We start from the raw sequence: 17,225 nt of genomic DNA, 5'->3' as shown, positions 1-17,225 counted from the left end.
CCCCTGCGCCCTTTTTTCCTTTTCTTCAGTTTTCACCCCCACCTGTTCTCATTCCCTCGCTCCCCCCCCCTCGCTCACTCTTTCATCTCCCATCTGCCACTGAAGCTGCTGAGGGACAGAGCTGGTGGTAGGGGGGGAAAGGTAGGATTGAAGGAAGGCAGGTCCGACGCTGAGGTTTTTAGGGATTAAATAATGATTATTCCTCCAAACAAAAGAGTCATTCTGCATCTGCTGTTCAGTCAAAGCACTCTGTTTTATTTACCTCCTCGTATCTGTTGTTTCAGGGAGGATTTGTGATGTGAGCAGTGATTCACTCTGTCAGATTTGTTTGCTCCATATGTTCAGGAAATAATCAGATTGTGTCTAAAAAAAAAAGTGCACCTTCCTGAGAAAGTGTGAGTTTTAAACGTTCTGTTTTTTAGAGCATCTTTAAGAACAAAGAAATCCTGAGGACATGCTATCACTAGATGTTTCATTAACAACACCTACAGTAATTAAACTTTTGGGTAAATAAGTATGGTAAAAGAATAAAAGGAACATATTGAATTCATGTATTTCTACTCTTAATTCAAGTTTAGAAATCACATACAAATGTATTAAATGTTTTTAGTTAACTCTTCTGTCTGTAATGGTTGGAGATAAATGTGAGAGATTAACTTGTGACTAAATATTACAAAAAAAATAGAAGTTTTATCTACTGGTGTATGTGCAATTTAGAAAACAACACGTGTTAAGTCTCCTGAGAAGGATATTCTTTAAAGGTGCACTATGTAGATTTGGAAGTGAAATTTGAAAGTTGGAGAAGTGAAACAATTCTATGCTATATTTTCTGAGCTGAATACACAAATTGGTCCCCGGCTAAAAAGCTACCAGGAGAGTTACGGTTTCACTGTTGCGGGACCACCTCCATAACTTCTCTCTTTTATCTTCAAACAGTGTTACAGGGACCAAATGTTCCTCTGAGGACAGATTGTGTGTAGAGTTCTGAACATATACCACAAAATCTGTACATTTCTTCAACTTTCAAATTTCTTTACTAAAACTACACAGTGCACTTTTAACATAAGGGAGACATTATTAGCTGAATTATCACTGTAACACAAACATTAACAATTTAAAATAAATCAAAATACTATTTTACATTTTTATTTATAGATTAAAATGTTTCTAATGTGTCCTCCGTACCTGATAATTAGCCACTAGCTGAAAAGGTGGAGGCTCTTTTAAAATAAACAACTTTATTGGTTAATAACAATTTACAAATAATCACTGCTCAGGAAGCAGTACATGACGTAAAAAGAACAAGGTGGAAGTGGCTGATGAGGTAACAGTGTATGATGCTATCAGTGCTGATCTATAAAAGTGCTATGTGTATTTTATTTTGACCACAGACTGTAAATAAACGTCAACCATTGGTTTGCGAAGAGCTGTTTTTGTAGCCTAACCGTGGCAGTTGCCATATTGGAAATGCTGAGTACATGGACTGTAAATATTATCGGATGAAGCCTGAGTGACATCACCCGTCTGTTACTGCAGCGGGCTTTGGAGTCCTGTTGATGGCGGCCACCTTGCTGGACATCCTGTCTTCCCCCAACTTTCAGGTTTTTGACAAACCGAGGCATGATCTAATCAGGACTATTTCACTTCTGTAAAAATGTTTATTCCTGCTGTTTGAACTGACTTTTTGAACAGGTGTGTATGTGACTTAAGGTGCTTCTGCATCCAGCCTCAAGTGGACACTCGTGGAACTGCAGGATTTTGCACTTCCACATCGGCTTCATTTTCCAACACTGGATGTTGCCCCTTGGTCTATCAAGCTTTCAAAGATCTGGAGTTGAGGCGGGCATTAAGCCTCCTGTCAAACTGTTACAACATGGCTACTAGCAGTCAAATCGGTCATGCCCCAAATCAAGCAAATTACTCATATTGTTCACAAAATCAAAATGGGTGAATTATTAAAAAAAAAACACCCCTGTCAAGTGTGAGCAGGTGAACACAATAACTAACAATACCAGAACTGCTTTTGAACCAGGCTGTTAACATGTTTATTTCTGCTGTAAAAATGACGGACACTCGAGGAACTGATGTTTTTGGAACTTCAAAATTGGCTTCATTTTTCAACACCTGAGGTCACCTCATGATGTCATCAAAAAATCTGAGAACATATCGGTGAACAGAAAACATAACAGAGCAGTTTCATTACTCACCAGATGTGCTCATAGAGTCTGGTCATGCGCTGGTCACAGGATATTTAACATCATCACTATCTCCTGCTCACTGGTTGTGAATTTTCCTGCATATTTTCTGCTGCGTTCTTAATTTTACTAAGGGGCTGGCAGGAAAAATTACAGGAAGAGTTGAGTGTAAAATGTGTCTGTTTACGTCCACACATGCAGCTTTCAGACACTTTTCAGGAGTTTTGTGCAGTTAAGAAAGCACCATAAGCTGTCTTGTCATCATAGGAGGCCTATAGATTAAGGTACACAGTGCTCACAGATGGCCTGAAGAAAAAATAACAGCTGTAAATGTTTCAAATCACTGACTTTATAACCTGGATCAGACAGTAAGGAAACATTTAAAATACAGTTCTTGTATCTGTCTTATTGTTAGCCTGTAATTTGCCTGATAATGCTCCGCCAGACACCTCACCCCTCTTTGTCTCAACACATAAATTTACCTAATGGGAATGGGCTGTGTGCATTTTTTGGTTCTTTTCAGCATGCAGCATCTTAATTCGAAAGAGCAATCAACCAAATGACTTGCATATATATGAGGCTGTATGTACACACATGCACACAGATCAACACACCAAGCAGACAGCCCTCCACACCTCCTTTTGTCCCTCATTCAGACAGCAGCAGGCCCCGAGCTGCATAGGAGGACACAACAGGCCGACTTCTCCCCCGAGGGCCTGCATGGGTCAGGTCTGCAGCAGCGGCTCCCCCTCTCCTCTCTTCCTCCTCCTCGGGTCCTCGGGGAGAAGATCACCAAGCTGCTGCGGGGGCCGAGGAGGAGGCAGATGCCGAACACTCAAAGTAATGGGAGGTCTGGATGGGGGATGACATGACTCCTCTCTGGTTCCCATGCCCCGTGGCACACTCATGTCACGCTCCTACAAGTCATACAGATGAGGGTGCACTGTCCATCTGTTCTGGTGTCACAAAGACACACACACACAAACACTTGTGTCCAGATAGAGATAGTACTGTCGGTGGACATTTGAGTGTTTCCACCCTTCTTAGAGTGAAAGGAGATGATGTCGGGGCCATGTGTGTGTTTGACATGAGAGATGTAGGTGGTAAGAGATATGATGTACAGGAGCATGTGCCACACACACACACACACACACACACAGTTCAAAGTTACAAGTGTCAAAGTAGTTCCAGGTACTGTATATACAGGCAAAAAAATCCAGAAAAAATAATTTGATATCAGATTTAAAAACAAGCATGATCACCTAACAGCCATGTGAACAGGATCGTGGCTGAGGTGCATACTAAGTATTTGTTTCCTTTTTCAGGAGGGAGTGTAGTCATTTTTTTGAGAACACGAGAGGAGCCTTGACTTTTCACACACCTCATTCATATCTCATTTTATTTCTCCCTTTAATGACTCTTTGGAATCTGGAGTGAATGTATAAAACCATTTGACTGAGCATAAGATTGGACGCCATATCTCCACCTCCTCAAGCTGTGGAAAAGTAAAACAAAACTTCCCATGTGATGAAAGCTGAAATATAACACATTTAGAGTCAGAGTCTGTGAAGCACAGATCAGCCACTGGAGTCTCTGTATGGACATCCCGTCCAGTCCTCAGTCCAAAACACACATTTTACATACTGATGAAACGTCTCAGATCCCTCAGGTGGGCACAGTCCACAGCAGAGCAGATGCTTGTGTTTATGGAAAGTTCAATGACTGCATTGTTAGTTTTCATGAAGTTTTCTCTGGCCTTTCCCCGTCTTTGATAATCTGGTAAATATAAGCAATAAATAAAACTACTCTGTTTTGATTTTATGAAGGATAAGCTATATTCATAATAAGCAGCATAGCTGTATAGGTGGGCGCAATGTAACGGTACATCAAGAAGCTTAAAATCCGCCTCAGCTCCAGCTCTCAGACTGTTGTTAGGTTGACTGAAAGTTAAAGTTAAATGACATTTCTAGTATCTCGACAGCCTCCAGCCTCGATAGGACTCCAAAGCCCCCTGCAGTAACACATGTTATTCAACTATTAATATTTACAGTCTAAGAGTGTAAATGAATTTAAAGAGGACTGTAAACACTGTTGTGTTGTGTAGTGAGACAGTGACAGTAATCAGAATCAGAATCACATACATTTACACATACAAGGAATTTGTCTTGGTGTATTGGTGCAAAAATATGTAACACAAATCAAATATAAGAAGTAATTAAAAATATATATAATAGAGAATAAATATTAAGTTCATCCTGCAAAACAACTTGATGATAAAATGATTCGGATGATCTCACACACATATTTTCAAGCCTGTATGGTCAACTTGATCCGGCACTTAGAAATATTGAGTGAAATGTGAGCTACATATCAAATGTTTGAAAACATTTTAAAACTCCTCTTCACCATGACACTGACATCACACACATTACATCTGTGCAAACACACCAGTAAACTAAAAACCTGAGGTCATCTTTAAGTTGGAGTTAACTTTTTATGTGAATGCATAAAGAATGGGATGAGGCTGAAAACAAGTGATTGAAGGATTTTTCAATTGACTCTCAGTCGACCCAACTTCAACTCAAACTTTCAATATTTGTTTAAACTTTAAATGATTTAGAAAGTGAAATAAGTGTGGAGGTAATCATCTCAGTGTCCGGTGTGTGTGTGTGTGTGTGTGTGTGTGTGTGTGTGTGTGTGTGTGTGTGTGTGTGTGTGTGTGACTGATTGGTCCTGATTGGGTCCAGGTGTGTTCATCTTATATATTCCTTTGAGTTGCAGTTGTTTCTGTGCTGACTTGTTGTATCACCATTGGAGATAATGAGAGCGTCTCTCTTTGTTTCTTTAAAAAGTGTCTGATTCTGCAGAAGCACCACTTGTCTTCTTTACTGTTTCCAGCAGCTCTATGAATGTAATTTGTTGGTGCTTGGAATTTCTGACCCAGCTTATTTGTTTCTTTGTGAACACTGGCCTGGTGGCCTTTGTGTCTCAGCTGAAGAGAGTTTCTTATCAGCTTGGTTTTGTTTCTCCTCGTCTCACGGCTGTATAGAAAAGGGAGTCTATTTGTTTTGGTTGTAACTATTTAGGCCCCCCCCCCCCCCCCCGTTCGATCACTATCGATTTTAGTGGTTATACCTGATAACTTTAAGATACCCAGGGTCCACAATTGCGTCCCACTACCCTGCACCCTTACACATTTAGGACATCGTATTTGAAAAGGGAAGATTTCCTGGAAAACTTTTGCGTGGCTTGAAAGACTAAAGGTCATGAATAAGAAAAGTAGATGCTCACGTTTCCTAATATAGTGGAAATCTTAAGTGAAGTTTGCATTTTAAAACAAGTGAAAGGATGAATTTATGCTGAAGGTATATTTTTGAATAAAGAAACACACTTTCTTTGTAGAGAAGAACAATGTAAATGTTTGCAGCATTCCCAGAACTAGACAGAAAAAGGGCATGCATTCATTACAGAAATCTTTAGTTAAGTCCAACCCCTTAAAAATACAATCAAATGATCATTGATATAACAAAACAGATCATCTCCTCTACCTGTGCAACTCTTCATTAATCATTGAAAATAATACAGACACAGGCCTCATTAAAAAGTATTTGCCTTTTAGGGAGCAGGTTGAAAAAACTGTGGTAACCTTTTCGTCTTTAGGCTATAAGACCCCTTTAAATTCCTGTAGGACCCTGGTTCCAGTTTAACAAGAAGTGTCCTTGACTCAGCGGTTGACATGAAAGTAAACGAGCTGTCGTTCAGAAATCTGTCAACACTGCAGCCATTGTACTAACTTAACATACAACTGTGAAATAAGTTTCCTCCCTCGTTTGTTCTTGTTTTTCTGCAAGGAAGCGTGCCAGGGTGTAGGGGGGGCCACTGCAGGCACGCGTCCTCTCTCCTCATTACAATATGAATTACCCCTCCCCCCAACACACACACACACACACACACACACACACACACACACACACACACACACACAGCCCCGCCCACCTACAGCACCATAAACATGCAGATAAACCGAAGCTCATTTTGTTGAGGACAGTCATAATAATCAACTTCACTCAAGCTTCATACGGTTTCTTTGACTTTCTATGACTTTGAGTCAGTTTTAAAAAAAAGTTTTATCTAGTTTAGTTTTTTATGATCCGTTGATCTCGTTCAGTCTGACTCCAAACGACTTTTTGTGCAGACTTGATCAAGCAGCTGTTTTAATCTCTAAGCAGAGATCACCATAACGAACCCATCACAATCATTTTTTAATCTAGTTATTATTCTTTCATATGACGTCACCTACTTATCTGTGTTTATGTTTCGCGTCTGTGTTAGTGTGTAAATAAAAGTTTGGGTGTGTTTACTTTGCACCACATCCCTGCCTGCCAGCGACAGGTGTTGCAGGCAACCCAGGGTCCTCTGAATCAATAAAGGGGTTAGCAGTTTAGAGGAGCGCGCGCGCTGGGGGTGGACGCCTTGGGGAGACAATAGCCGGGGTGTGCAGCCCCGCACTGTCGACCATGTGCCGTTGATTACCATACAGCTGTTCGCATGAGGTCCAGACAAAGGCAACATGATAGCCCAAACTCTGCAATACCCCCGCCCCCCTCAAACACCACACACATACACACACGAGCGTCACCCCCCACCCCCTTCACGTCTTCTTTCCTCCCCCCGCGTCAGACTGAAGTGCGCACAGAAGAGGTCTGAATAGCAGCCAGACGCACATTGTGGAGCTGCCCTCTCTCATTGTCACCTCACACGCGTCAGAGCAATTACAACGTTGGGTGTAAAGAAAGAAAAGTTCTGCTGCTATTCTTCCCCGCTTCCTTCTGATCTTTGTTCAGTATGCAGGAAAGCTCTATAAGAAAAGAATAAAACTTTCTTAACAATGATCCACAGCCCCCAAGGTTGAAGTTTTTGAAGTCCATGTTTGTGAAAAAGTAGAAAGAGTCTGTCATGGCACGCGCTCATGGACCTCAATCCAAAAGCCTGAAGGCCTATACCATTAAAACCTTTTGAATATCAGGTTTTTAATAGCTAACTCATCATTTCTATCATTTCACCACACTGCTTGTTATAAAATAAATAATAATCCAATCTTGGCATCACTTGAACTTTCAGATTGGACTATATTGGAGATGGTGGTGTGTCACTCCTTTCTTGGTAATTGAGTTTTATCATCCACAGTTGTTTCCACTTTTCCGGTTGGTTTAGATTCATATAAACATATCTACCCTGCACAGATTCTAATGCATATTCCTCTAAGGAAAACAGACCAGGTGTAATGTGGGCAGTGTAAATCCCCAGACAGGCGCTCTGTGTCAGTTTGCTCCCCTGAGGTCAGCTCCGACTCCTCCTCTCGGCCTGTGACGCGCAGCATCAGAGGGTATAAAATCCCCCTCCGCGTCTTTAAGCACCAGAAACAAAACAAGAGGACTATAGGACGGAAGAGAACCCCATCGGGAGAAGAAGGGGACTTAAGGGACAATAACAGGAGCACGGGATCCTAAGTGATGAAACTTTTTTGACTTTTCTCTTCTGTCAACATTTTTTGGGAATATTTTACGCACGACGAATGCGGACATTCACTTAAAGCTGGAAAGCAAACTCTAAGAAAAATGGCACATCTACACCTGAGATACCTCCTGGCTATGGCCTTGGTGCATGTGGTGAGTTGGCTTCTGTTTGCCCTGAAACACAATCTTTAAACTGTTTTTACGCACAGCGGGTCTGATATCCATGTTCTCTGTCTTTTCAGGTTTTGTCCTCCGGAGTGTTTGAGCTGAAGATTCATTCCTTCCACTCGGCGCAGCGGATCTGCAGGAGACACAGGGACTGTCACATATTTTTCAGGATTTGCCTAAAACACCCGGAGGATGTGATCTCTGCTGAGCCTCCATGCACTTTTGGTACCGGACACACCAACGTGATCAGAGCCGATCACACGTCGATATCCAGCAGCGCTCCCATCAGGGTGCCATTTCACTTCAAGTGGCCGGTATGAAGACATTCGTATTTACACAAAAACGATTTGTTGCAGTGATTGAAAATAAAGAGATTTGGATTTCGAGTAAAGCAATTGCACAAATCTTGTCAGTTTCAACCACCATTGCTCAAAAACGTATGGCACCTTCTAGTCATTGTATCAGTGTGCGTAAAACTACCAGCATTGACTTTGTGCATCACTATTATCACATGTACCAGAGACTAAACGCGTCTTTCTTTCTGATCCAGGGAACATTTTCATTAATCATTGAAGCCTGGAACGCTGAATCTCCAACTGAATACACAGGTAGGTGGTCTAAACCTTTTTGTTCTAGATTAAACCTTAAGACGCACGGAGCTTCTTTGCCAGATGAAAGGTGTTTAACAAACTACATTTCCCTCTGCAGACAACCAAAACAACCTGGTGAGCCGCCTTGCAACCCGGAGGAGACTCGCCATCGGGGAGGACTGGTCCCAGGATGTGCACTTCGGCGAGCAGAGCGAGCTGCGTTACTCTTACCACGTCTTTTGTGACGAATACTACTTTGGAGACGGCTGTGCAGAATACTGCAGGCCGAGAGACGACACGCTGGGACACTACACCTGCGACGAGGAGGGGAACCGAATCTGCCTGGAAGGCTGGAAGGGAAACTACTGCTCTGAACGTAAGTATAGATTACTATGAACAATAACCTTAAGTAGAACCATTGACTATCGTGTGAGGCACTTAAATTCTGTTTTAGTGCTAAAGTTTCCGTTCAGTGATGAACCTATGGAGGGAGCAAGTGAGAGTTAACTTCTCTACAAAAAAAAAAGGTTTTGGATGGACTCAACCATCAAAAATGTCTACAGTGCAATATAAAATTGTCATCAGGTAATTAATGTCCTCTATAATATCATAAGTTAGAAATAAATGTATTCAGTGAAGAAGCAGAGCAAAGCTACACTTTTAGACAATAAAGCAATATCTAATCTGAGCCATATTTATGTCGCACCAAAAAAAAAGAGAAGAAATGAAACAATCCAACATTAATAACAACAAATCAGACAATATGTCAAAAATTATACATTTCCAGGAAAAACTGTAGAATTACCAAATATAACTGCAAACGTAGTATTCTTTCATAAAGCCAGTTAAGGACTCATAAGAACAACCTGCATCAGATTAAGAAAAAAAAGTGATAGAAATCATAAAGAAAATTTAGACTCGGATTTGTTTATTTATTTTAAGTATTTTTAAATTCAACCTGAGTTTGATCTCATGCACAGACACTTTGAACAGGAAAACTTTTCACAGCATCAAATAGTTTATTAATCTGAGTGATGTCCTCTCTAGTGTTGTTTTCCTTCATCAAGTCCATCTGTGCTTTTCCATCTGCCTTTTGTTCTTCTATTACAATGAGAGAAAGAGCTGTGGCCCCCCATTACACACACTCATTTTTCAAGGTGATGTGTGTGTGTGTGTGTGTGTGTGTGTGTTAGTGCCTGAAGATAAAAGAAAGCGTTTTCCTCCTGCAGTGTGCCTGCCAGCTGCTTGGCTTAATGCTTAACTAACAGTGAAGTCTGGAGCAGGTCTGGGTCAGACGAGGGGGGTCCTGTGTGTGTGTGCTTGAGTGTGTGATATGTGTTGAAGGCATGCCCATTGTAACCACACACCCTCCCTTCTCCTCCGCAGCCATCTGCTCAGCGGACTGCAGCGAGAAGCACGGTTACTGCGAGGCCCCCGGGGGCTGTACGTGTCGCATGGGCTGGCAGGGCCCCTCCTGCAAGGAATGCGTCCGCTACCCGGGCTGCCTCCACGGGACCTGCAGTCAGCCGTGGCAGTGTAACTGTCAGGAGGGCTGGGGGGGCCTCTTCTGTGACCAGGACCTCAACTACTGCACCAACCACAAACCCTGCGCCAACGGGGCCACCTGCACCAACACCGGGCAGGGCAGCTACACCTGCACCTGCAAGCCTGGCTTTGGAGGAACCAACTGTGAGCTGGAGACCAACGAGTGTGACAGCAACCCCTGCAAGAACGGAGGCAGCTGCAATGTGAGTATACAATGTTTTGTTTATAATTCTGCTGCAATAAAGCCAAAATCCCCTCCTGATGTTACACACAAAAGAACCTGTACAGTCAAAATGATGCATCATTCATCGTATATTATAATAGATGTATTGGGCAATATTTGAAAACTTGCAGATAACCATGCTTTGTATTATCTAGAAATAAACATCATTATATAGTTTGTCCAGCAGGGGGCACTCTGACCCCAAAGCTCACAATTGTGATCTACATTAGAACTGGTGCACAATCTTAATAATGCTAGATATAGTTTAATAAAGTTATTTGTAAAAGGAAGCAGCCTGTTTGAGCTCAATAGAAGCTCATCTTGTTTGCACTGTATGTACTACTGCTGGGTCATGCTGCAGCAGCCTGAGTTCAGTCCTGGCTCGGGCTGTTAGCTGCATGTCATCTTTTTTCTCTCATCCCATCTTCCATGTTTTACTTTGGATATTTCCTCCCTAACACCAGACTTTTTTTTTGCTCCTCTCTCTCTTCAGGACCTTGAGAACGACTACTCCTGCACCTGTCCTCAGGGATTCTACGGTAAAAACTGTGAGATCATCGCCATGACATGCGCAGATGGTCCCTGCTTCAACGGCGGCACCTGTGTGGAGACAATGACCGGAGGCTACACCTGCCGCTGCCCCCCCAGTTACACTGGCTCCAACTGTGAGAAGAAGCTGGACCGCTGCAGCAACAGGCCGTGTCTGAACGGTGAGTCAGAGGCCTCATCGTCACTCCGGTGACACTTTGTCCCTCTTTTAACAAATAGTCCTCCCTGATCTCTTTGATGCTGACCTGAGTTTTTCTCTCTGCAGGAGGCGAATGTTTGGATCTCGGCCAGAGTGTTCTGTGTCGCTGCCAGGCCGGCTTCACCGGCGCCAACTGTCAGGTGAACATCGACGACTGTGCATCCACCCCGTGCCAGAACGCAGGAACTTGCCAGGATGGTGTGAACGACTACACCTGTTCCTGCACCCTCGGCTACACCGGCAAGAACTGCAGCGTGCGCTCGGACGCCTGTGGGGCTCGTCCCTGCCAGAACGGTGGCACCTGCTTCACCCACTTCACCGGGCCTGTGTGCCAGTGTCCAAAAGGCTTTATGGGTCCCAGCTGTGAGTTTACTCTGCAGCCCAGCTTCAAACCAGCTCTACTTCAAACCTCCCAGCCCTCATCTGCCACACTCACTGTCTCCTGTGTCCTCTCCATCCTGGTGCTGGTTCTGGTGGCAGGTATCATCTTTCTGAGGAGGAGGAGGAGGCTGCAGGGGGGGAGGAAGCAGCTTAGTGAAACTGCGGTCTTCAACGACTTTGAGACGGTGAACAACCTGGGAGGAAACGAAAGAGACGCGTTCCTCGTTCCAAACGGCATGTTCAAGATCAGCAACAGCACTGCTCGCCTCAGCCTCTCGCTGTGCCCCGAAGCACACTCCGGGTTCAGACACAACCCGGTGGAGAGCAGTCTGGTCCGGGGGGAGCGTCAGGACTTTATGTGGAGGGACGAAGCAGGGCTGGGCTCCGCACCAGGACTGAGATGAAACAGAGGAAACACTGATCTGGAGGTAGAAGATTATTAGCACTTGATGCTCCTCTCTCTTCATGCACAGTGAAGAACGGAGCAAAAAACATGAACTGAGACCGCTCTGCTCATGCAAACCATTCAAAAAAGAAGACAAAAAATATTTCAAATGAACTATTCTGATGAAGATTTTTAACAAAGATTATTGAAACTGTATGCGGGGCAAAGCTCTTCCATGTTTAAGACCCAAAGAAACAAAAAGAGGATACACTTTTCATAGGACCTACAACACAAACCAAATACAGGACAGAACAAAACTCTGAAAAACTTTGGAAAAACTGCCCAAAAATGTCTTTAATTGTTTTTTTAATGCATTCACTTGGTTTAATGATGTCCCATTTTTTTTACACACAATTTTTGTTTTGCTTTTCAATCTTCCTTTGATCATTATTTCCTGATTGTGCGCACCATCATTTTTTATTATTTATATTATTTATTTATTGTAAAACTTGTGTTTATGGCTCCACTTTGATTGTGACAGATGAAGAGATTTATTTATATGATGCTGAATGAGACCGACCGATGATGTTTTGATAGGTGAAGGCTGCGTGAAATATCCAAAAGAGATTCAGTTCAGGGATATAAAGAAAACAAAAAGTGCTTTATCACAAAGTCAGCCAGTACTGTCATTTATATTTATACTTTATTCACCACTGCTCCTTCACCTGTCATTTTGGGTTCATGCCAAAGTTTGTGTTATGTTTCATTTATTTAATATCATCATGTTGTGCTTGTGTTCCAATAAAGATTTGCTCTGATGCAATTCTGAATGAAAACGTCTGAATCCTGTATCTTTATAGAGATAAAGTCGCTCACAATGAAGGTCTTATTTGAGAGTGAGCTCCCTTTAAGTAGTGCCAACTTATTAACTGTATATGGGATGGTAGAGGTGTTTGGGGGAGTCAACTGTCTTTAGGTCACATAGATTTGCACTTTTAAGGGCTGAGAGATTGTTTTTCTTCCTTTCTCTTCGTGAGCAAATTGTCCCGATCATCTGCGACTTCCCTCGCAGGGTCTCCTCTAGTCGCTCGACACACACACGCTGCAGGACGGACACTGCCGAAACAACTAAATACCCGCAGTATCTCACTCCTTGCCGTCTTTGCGTTTCTCTCGTTGCTTTGTTTTTGACCCTTGGCCGCTGATTGGACAATCAACAAACTGTAAATCAAATACAACAAAGATAAACAGGTGCCGGAAATCTGTCATATGTCACACCAAGGCAGAAAGTGAACTCTTCTAAAAGCATGCACACAACCAAGAGTATTAATCAAAACACAAGGGCAGAAGAATGTGCAATATATTAATATAAAATAAAATATAGAAATGGTAAGCAGACATGAGCTTATATAGCTTCGTGGTCTCAGCACTCAATGTCTGACTTACCCAACCTCACTTATTCATGCAGTAATTGTGTTTTCCCATTCACGCGGATTCACTCGGGCGATGCCGGGTTAAGTGTCTTGCCCAAGGACACAGCGAAGTTTGGCCGAGGTGGGACTCGAACTCTCAACCTTGCGATTGAGGGCCGAACGCCCTACCAGTTGTGCCACATTCGCCCCGGCATTCGATATTATGTCAAACTTATATTTATACCTTTTAATTTATACTTTTACGTTTCGTTTTTTTTTACGTTAAAACGCAAACATTTACATTTAAAGTCGCCAGAAAAAGCATATGTAGATTTAAAAAAACACTTCAGCTGTGAACAAATGCAAATAACCTCAGCATTCATTAGAAATAACTGGTTTTACGTTTCTATGGAAACAGCGATACATAGAGCTAGCATGGCCACAGTTACATTCTAGTTAGCGTTAGGCTACAGCTAACAGCAAGACAGAAGTATAGCTTACTTCAAAGTGAAAACGCTTACTTACGATATTAATTCAGCTCGTTCAGACAGTACTCTTCATCCTCCTCATATCTCCCATATGTATCTCCCACAATATCCACTACGTTAGCAACATCTTCATCGCATGAATGAGCATCAACATCCTCTCCCTCTGTTAACAACAGCCCAGCAGGACTAAAGGGATCCATCGTCCTTTAATTTAAAGAAAGCATTTATTGTGTTTCACAGAATCTACTGGACACTTGTTGTCCTATAAAGCTATTGTTGATTGTTCCATGTTTAATGTCATTTTCTTATCACTCAGAACATTGTTGGGAAAGTCTTTCTCATTATTACATGGAAGGTGGAGAGAATCAGCCGCCTCTAATTACTCAGGTGAAGTGCATCAATCTCTAAGCTGCTCCTTTATTACAATCTGCCACTGTCACAAAACACAATATCTCATATCATATGAAATGTGGAATTTCTAGCATGCCAGAGTTATTAATGCAGAATCTTTGCATGAACCACAACGGATGTGATGTGGGTTGTAAAATGCATGATGTAAAGTGTTTAAGAAAGGTAAGTAGGCTGTTAGAATTTTGGTGTCTGTATTGTTGTAGTTTTTTCAAGAGAAAGTGATTTCAGACACTTAAACCTGCAATTACATTTCAGCTTTCAATTAAAATCTGCTCATAATGAGGACAGTTTTTTGAAAATGTATGTTTGCTGAGATACCGTTCATGTAGTTTGCATCAACAAAAATGCATTTTGAATGGTAAGGGCGCCGTCTACTGGTATTAATTTGAACAGCAACAAAAACACATTTAGTCAAGTCAAGTTTATTTATCTAGCACGTTTAAAACAACTTCAGCTGACCAAAGTGCTTTAGGCTATAGGCAATGCATAAAAACAACACCAACGAAGAAAGACAGAAGGGAAAAGAATAATAGAAAACCATGCACACCGTTATTTTTTATATCTACAGAACAACAATAGAATTAATTAAGATGTGATTACATCAGGCATTATATTGGGGTCTAGAGTGGGGTACTTCTTTGTATAGGCTAGTGGTTGTTTACGAGTTCAACGCCCCCTAAAAAACAAACAATTGTATTATTTGCTGAACTTCTGATCATGATTTTAATTCATCTCACTGTCCTCAAACTGTCAGAGAAAATGTAAAACTTGTGCCCAAGCTGCATTTTTGTGTCCAAGCAGTTGTTCTAAAGTCCAATAGCCTAATATTCATACTATTTTGTGAAACAGAGAAGAGCCTCTTGTGGCTGAAAGTAGTATTACAACAAAAAAAATCCACCTGGTTAGCGGTTTTGATCACCTTCTTTAGCTTAATATTTTTTAACTTATTTAACTTATTTTCAATTTAAAAAAGGTTTACTAGAAGAAAACCAAGAAAATGTTTCTTCCAGCCTGGCAAAACTGTTTCAAAGATGACAAGGTAGGATTTAGGATCATAGTTCAGGCAAATACTTTTATTCCACCAGTGCTTGGTCATAAAACAAAAGAGATAAAAGAATAAAATGATTTAAAAAAAAACTTCATGCACAGTGAAGAACAGAGCAAAAACATGAACTGAGACCGCTCTGCTCATGCAAACCATTCAAAAAAGAAGACAAAAAATATTTCAAATGAACTATTCTGATGAAGATTTTTAACAAAGATTATTGAAACTGTATGCGGGGCAAAGCTCTTCCATGTTTAAGACCCAAAGAAACAAAAAGAGGATACACTTTTCATAGGACCTACAACACAAACCAAATACAGGACAGAACAAAACTCTGAAAAACTTTGGAAAAACTGCCCAAAAATGTCTATAATTGTTTTTTTAATGCATTCACTTGGTTTAATGATGTCCCATTTTTTTTACACACAATTTTTGTTTTGCTTTTCAATCTTCCTTTGATCATTATTTCCTGATCGTGCACACCATCATTTTTTTTTATTTGAAGAGCTCTTTTCCAAAACGCTATAAATCCATTTGAATTGTTTTTAGAAAAATGACATTTATCTACCCAGACCAACATATTTTTACAAATATTAATTTTATTCTGTTAAAACAGTTTATTGGCTCAGTCTAAACATGTTCAACAATAATTGTGAAATCTTACAACAATGTTGTTGATTATAAAACCAAAGTTTATTATATTTTTTTACAAAACGCTATAAATCCAGGCATTACAATTTTTCTCTTTTCTTTTTTAAAACAAAAGAACATGCAGTGGACCTGCAATATCAAAAGCTCATATTTGAAAATACAATAAATAATAAAATAAATCAAATAAATGCTAAATCGAATAAATAATAAGTTAAAATATTCAATGTGCATCTGTGACAGAGTGACCCGTCACTACGGTTGAGTATGCGCTCTGACTGCCACACCAAAGAGTCTGGCTCTTTGGCATGGCGGTAAAGTGGCACGTCTAGTGCTCTGGAGTCCTGGGTTCGAGGCAAAGGGGAACCTCTGGTCTCGAAAAATGAAGCCTATACGGAAGTACAAAAAACTGCAGTTCCTCGAGGTTCCGCTTGAGGCTGGCTGCAGAAGCGCCGGAAGCGCCGGAAGTGCCATAAGCCCACAGCCAAAAAAGCCCGCTTTTACCACAGGAATCAACATGTTTACAGCCTGGTTCAAAAAACGAGATATATCTGATAAGTTGACGGCCCCTTCTCCTCACACTGTGGGGGGGGGGGATTTTTTTTATAATTCATCGGATTTTATTCTATTAAGGAAAACGGCTATGCCCATATAAAGGTTGTGTCAGATTTGATTGACAGCTCTGCGCGCTGCATCTGTCTGTCAGGTCAGCAGGTCAGGAGGCTAACAGCTTGATCCGTCTGATTTCTCCTCTTTCTTACTTCGTTTGGAGAGTTTGTTTAACACATATCTGACAACATACATGGCTTGCTGTGCAGTTAACAGACCATCCAACAAGTTGATGCTTCAGTTTTCTTCGGTAAGTGATATAGTAGTGTTATATTTACTGCATACTCATGTGTCGGTATTTATATTTACGGACCTTTAGCTTGTTTAGCGTTAGCTTGTAAACCAGTCGGCTAACTGTACTCAGTGTAGCCCATTATTTACATTATTTACATTATTTACATTAATTACGGTCAATGGTTTAGAAATGTTTGTTGTTAAGATGTTGTTGTTGAAAATAGTGAGTTTGTGTGATGTTAGAAGCTAAAGGTTCAGCTCGGTGGTTAACCACAGACTGTAAATATGGTTATCTGACGTTATGGTGAATGTTATACTCCACCTAAATGTGGACATTAAAAAACAAACTTTGTGTAGTAATTATCTGTCAGTAACATAAACTGAACTGAACCTAATGTGCTGTGTATGTTATAGAGGATGAGATTAATGTTACATGGTTGATGTAGTGTCTTAAGATTTGTACAAACTGTTAAGAAATTAAAAAAAAAGAAATCACTTTGTAAGAGCATCTGTAACCATTAAGAACTATATTAATAACCATATTAATTTTCACTGAACTCATACACAGAATATAGCTGTAGAAATATAAAATATAAATAACATATGGAACAAAAATAAGATATAAAG

At 41.1% G+C, this 17,225-nt stretch overlaps 1 protein-coding gene across 1 annotated transcript; it reads left to right on the top strand.

Annotated features, from left to right (window-relative positions):
* Window positions 1-7,632: 7,632 nt before the first annotated feature.
* On the top strand, window positions 7,633-12,587 carry dlb (deltaB). Its single transcript, XM_020629296.3, has 7 exons — window positions 7,633-7,864; window positions 7,954-8,193; window positions 8,430-8,487; window positions 8,588-8,845; window positions 9,856-10,217; window positions 10,731-10,947; window positions 11,052-12,587. The coding sequence occupies exons 1-7, from the start codon at window positions 7,814-7,816 to the stop codon at window positions 11,768-11,770; spliced, it is 1,905 nt and encodes a 634-aa protein (XP_020484952.1). The 5' UTR covers window positions 7,633-7,813; the 3' UTR covers window positions 11,771-12,587.
* The last annotated feature ends 4,638 nt before the right edge of the window (window positions 12,588-17,225 follow it).

Source organism: Labrus bergylta, chromosome 14 (assembly GCF_963930695.1).
Source record: "Labrus bergylta chromosome 14, fLabBer1.1, whole genome shotgun sequence".
In the NCBI taxonomy this organism is placed as follows: Eukaryota; Metazoa; Chordata; class Actinopteri; order Labriformes; family Labridae; genus Labrus; species Labrus bergylta.
Note: the sequence above shows the minus strand (reverse complement) of the source record. Positions and strands in the feature narration are given on the sequence as shown.

Excerpts from the sequence above, each read along its gene's own strand:
- dlb (XM_020629296.3), top strand. The coding sequence starts at position 7,814 with ATGGCACATCTACACCTGAGATACCTCCTGGCTATGGCCTTGGTGCAT. Across the intron at positions 7,865-7,953 it reads CTATGGCCTTGGTGCATGTG|GTTTTGTCCTCCGGAGTGTT; the intron begins GTGAGTTGGCTT and ends CTGTCTTTTCAG. Across the intron at positions 8,488-8,587 it reads ATCTCCAACTGAATACACAG|ACAACCAAAACAACCTGGTG; the intron begins GTAGGTGGTCTA and ends TTCCCTCTGCAG.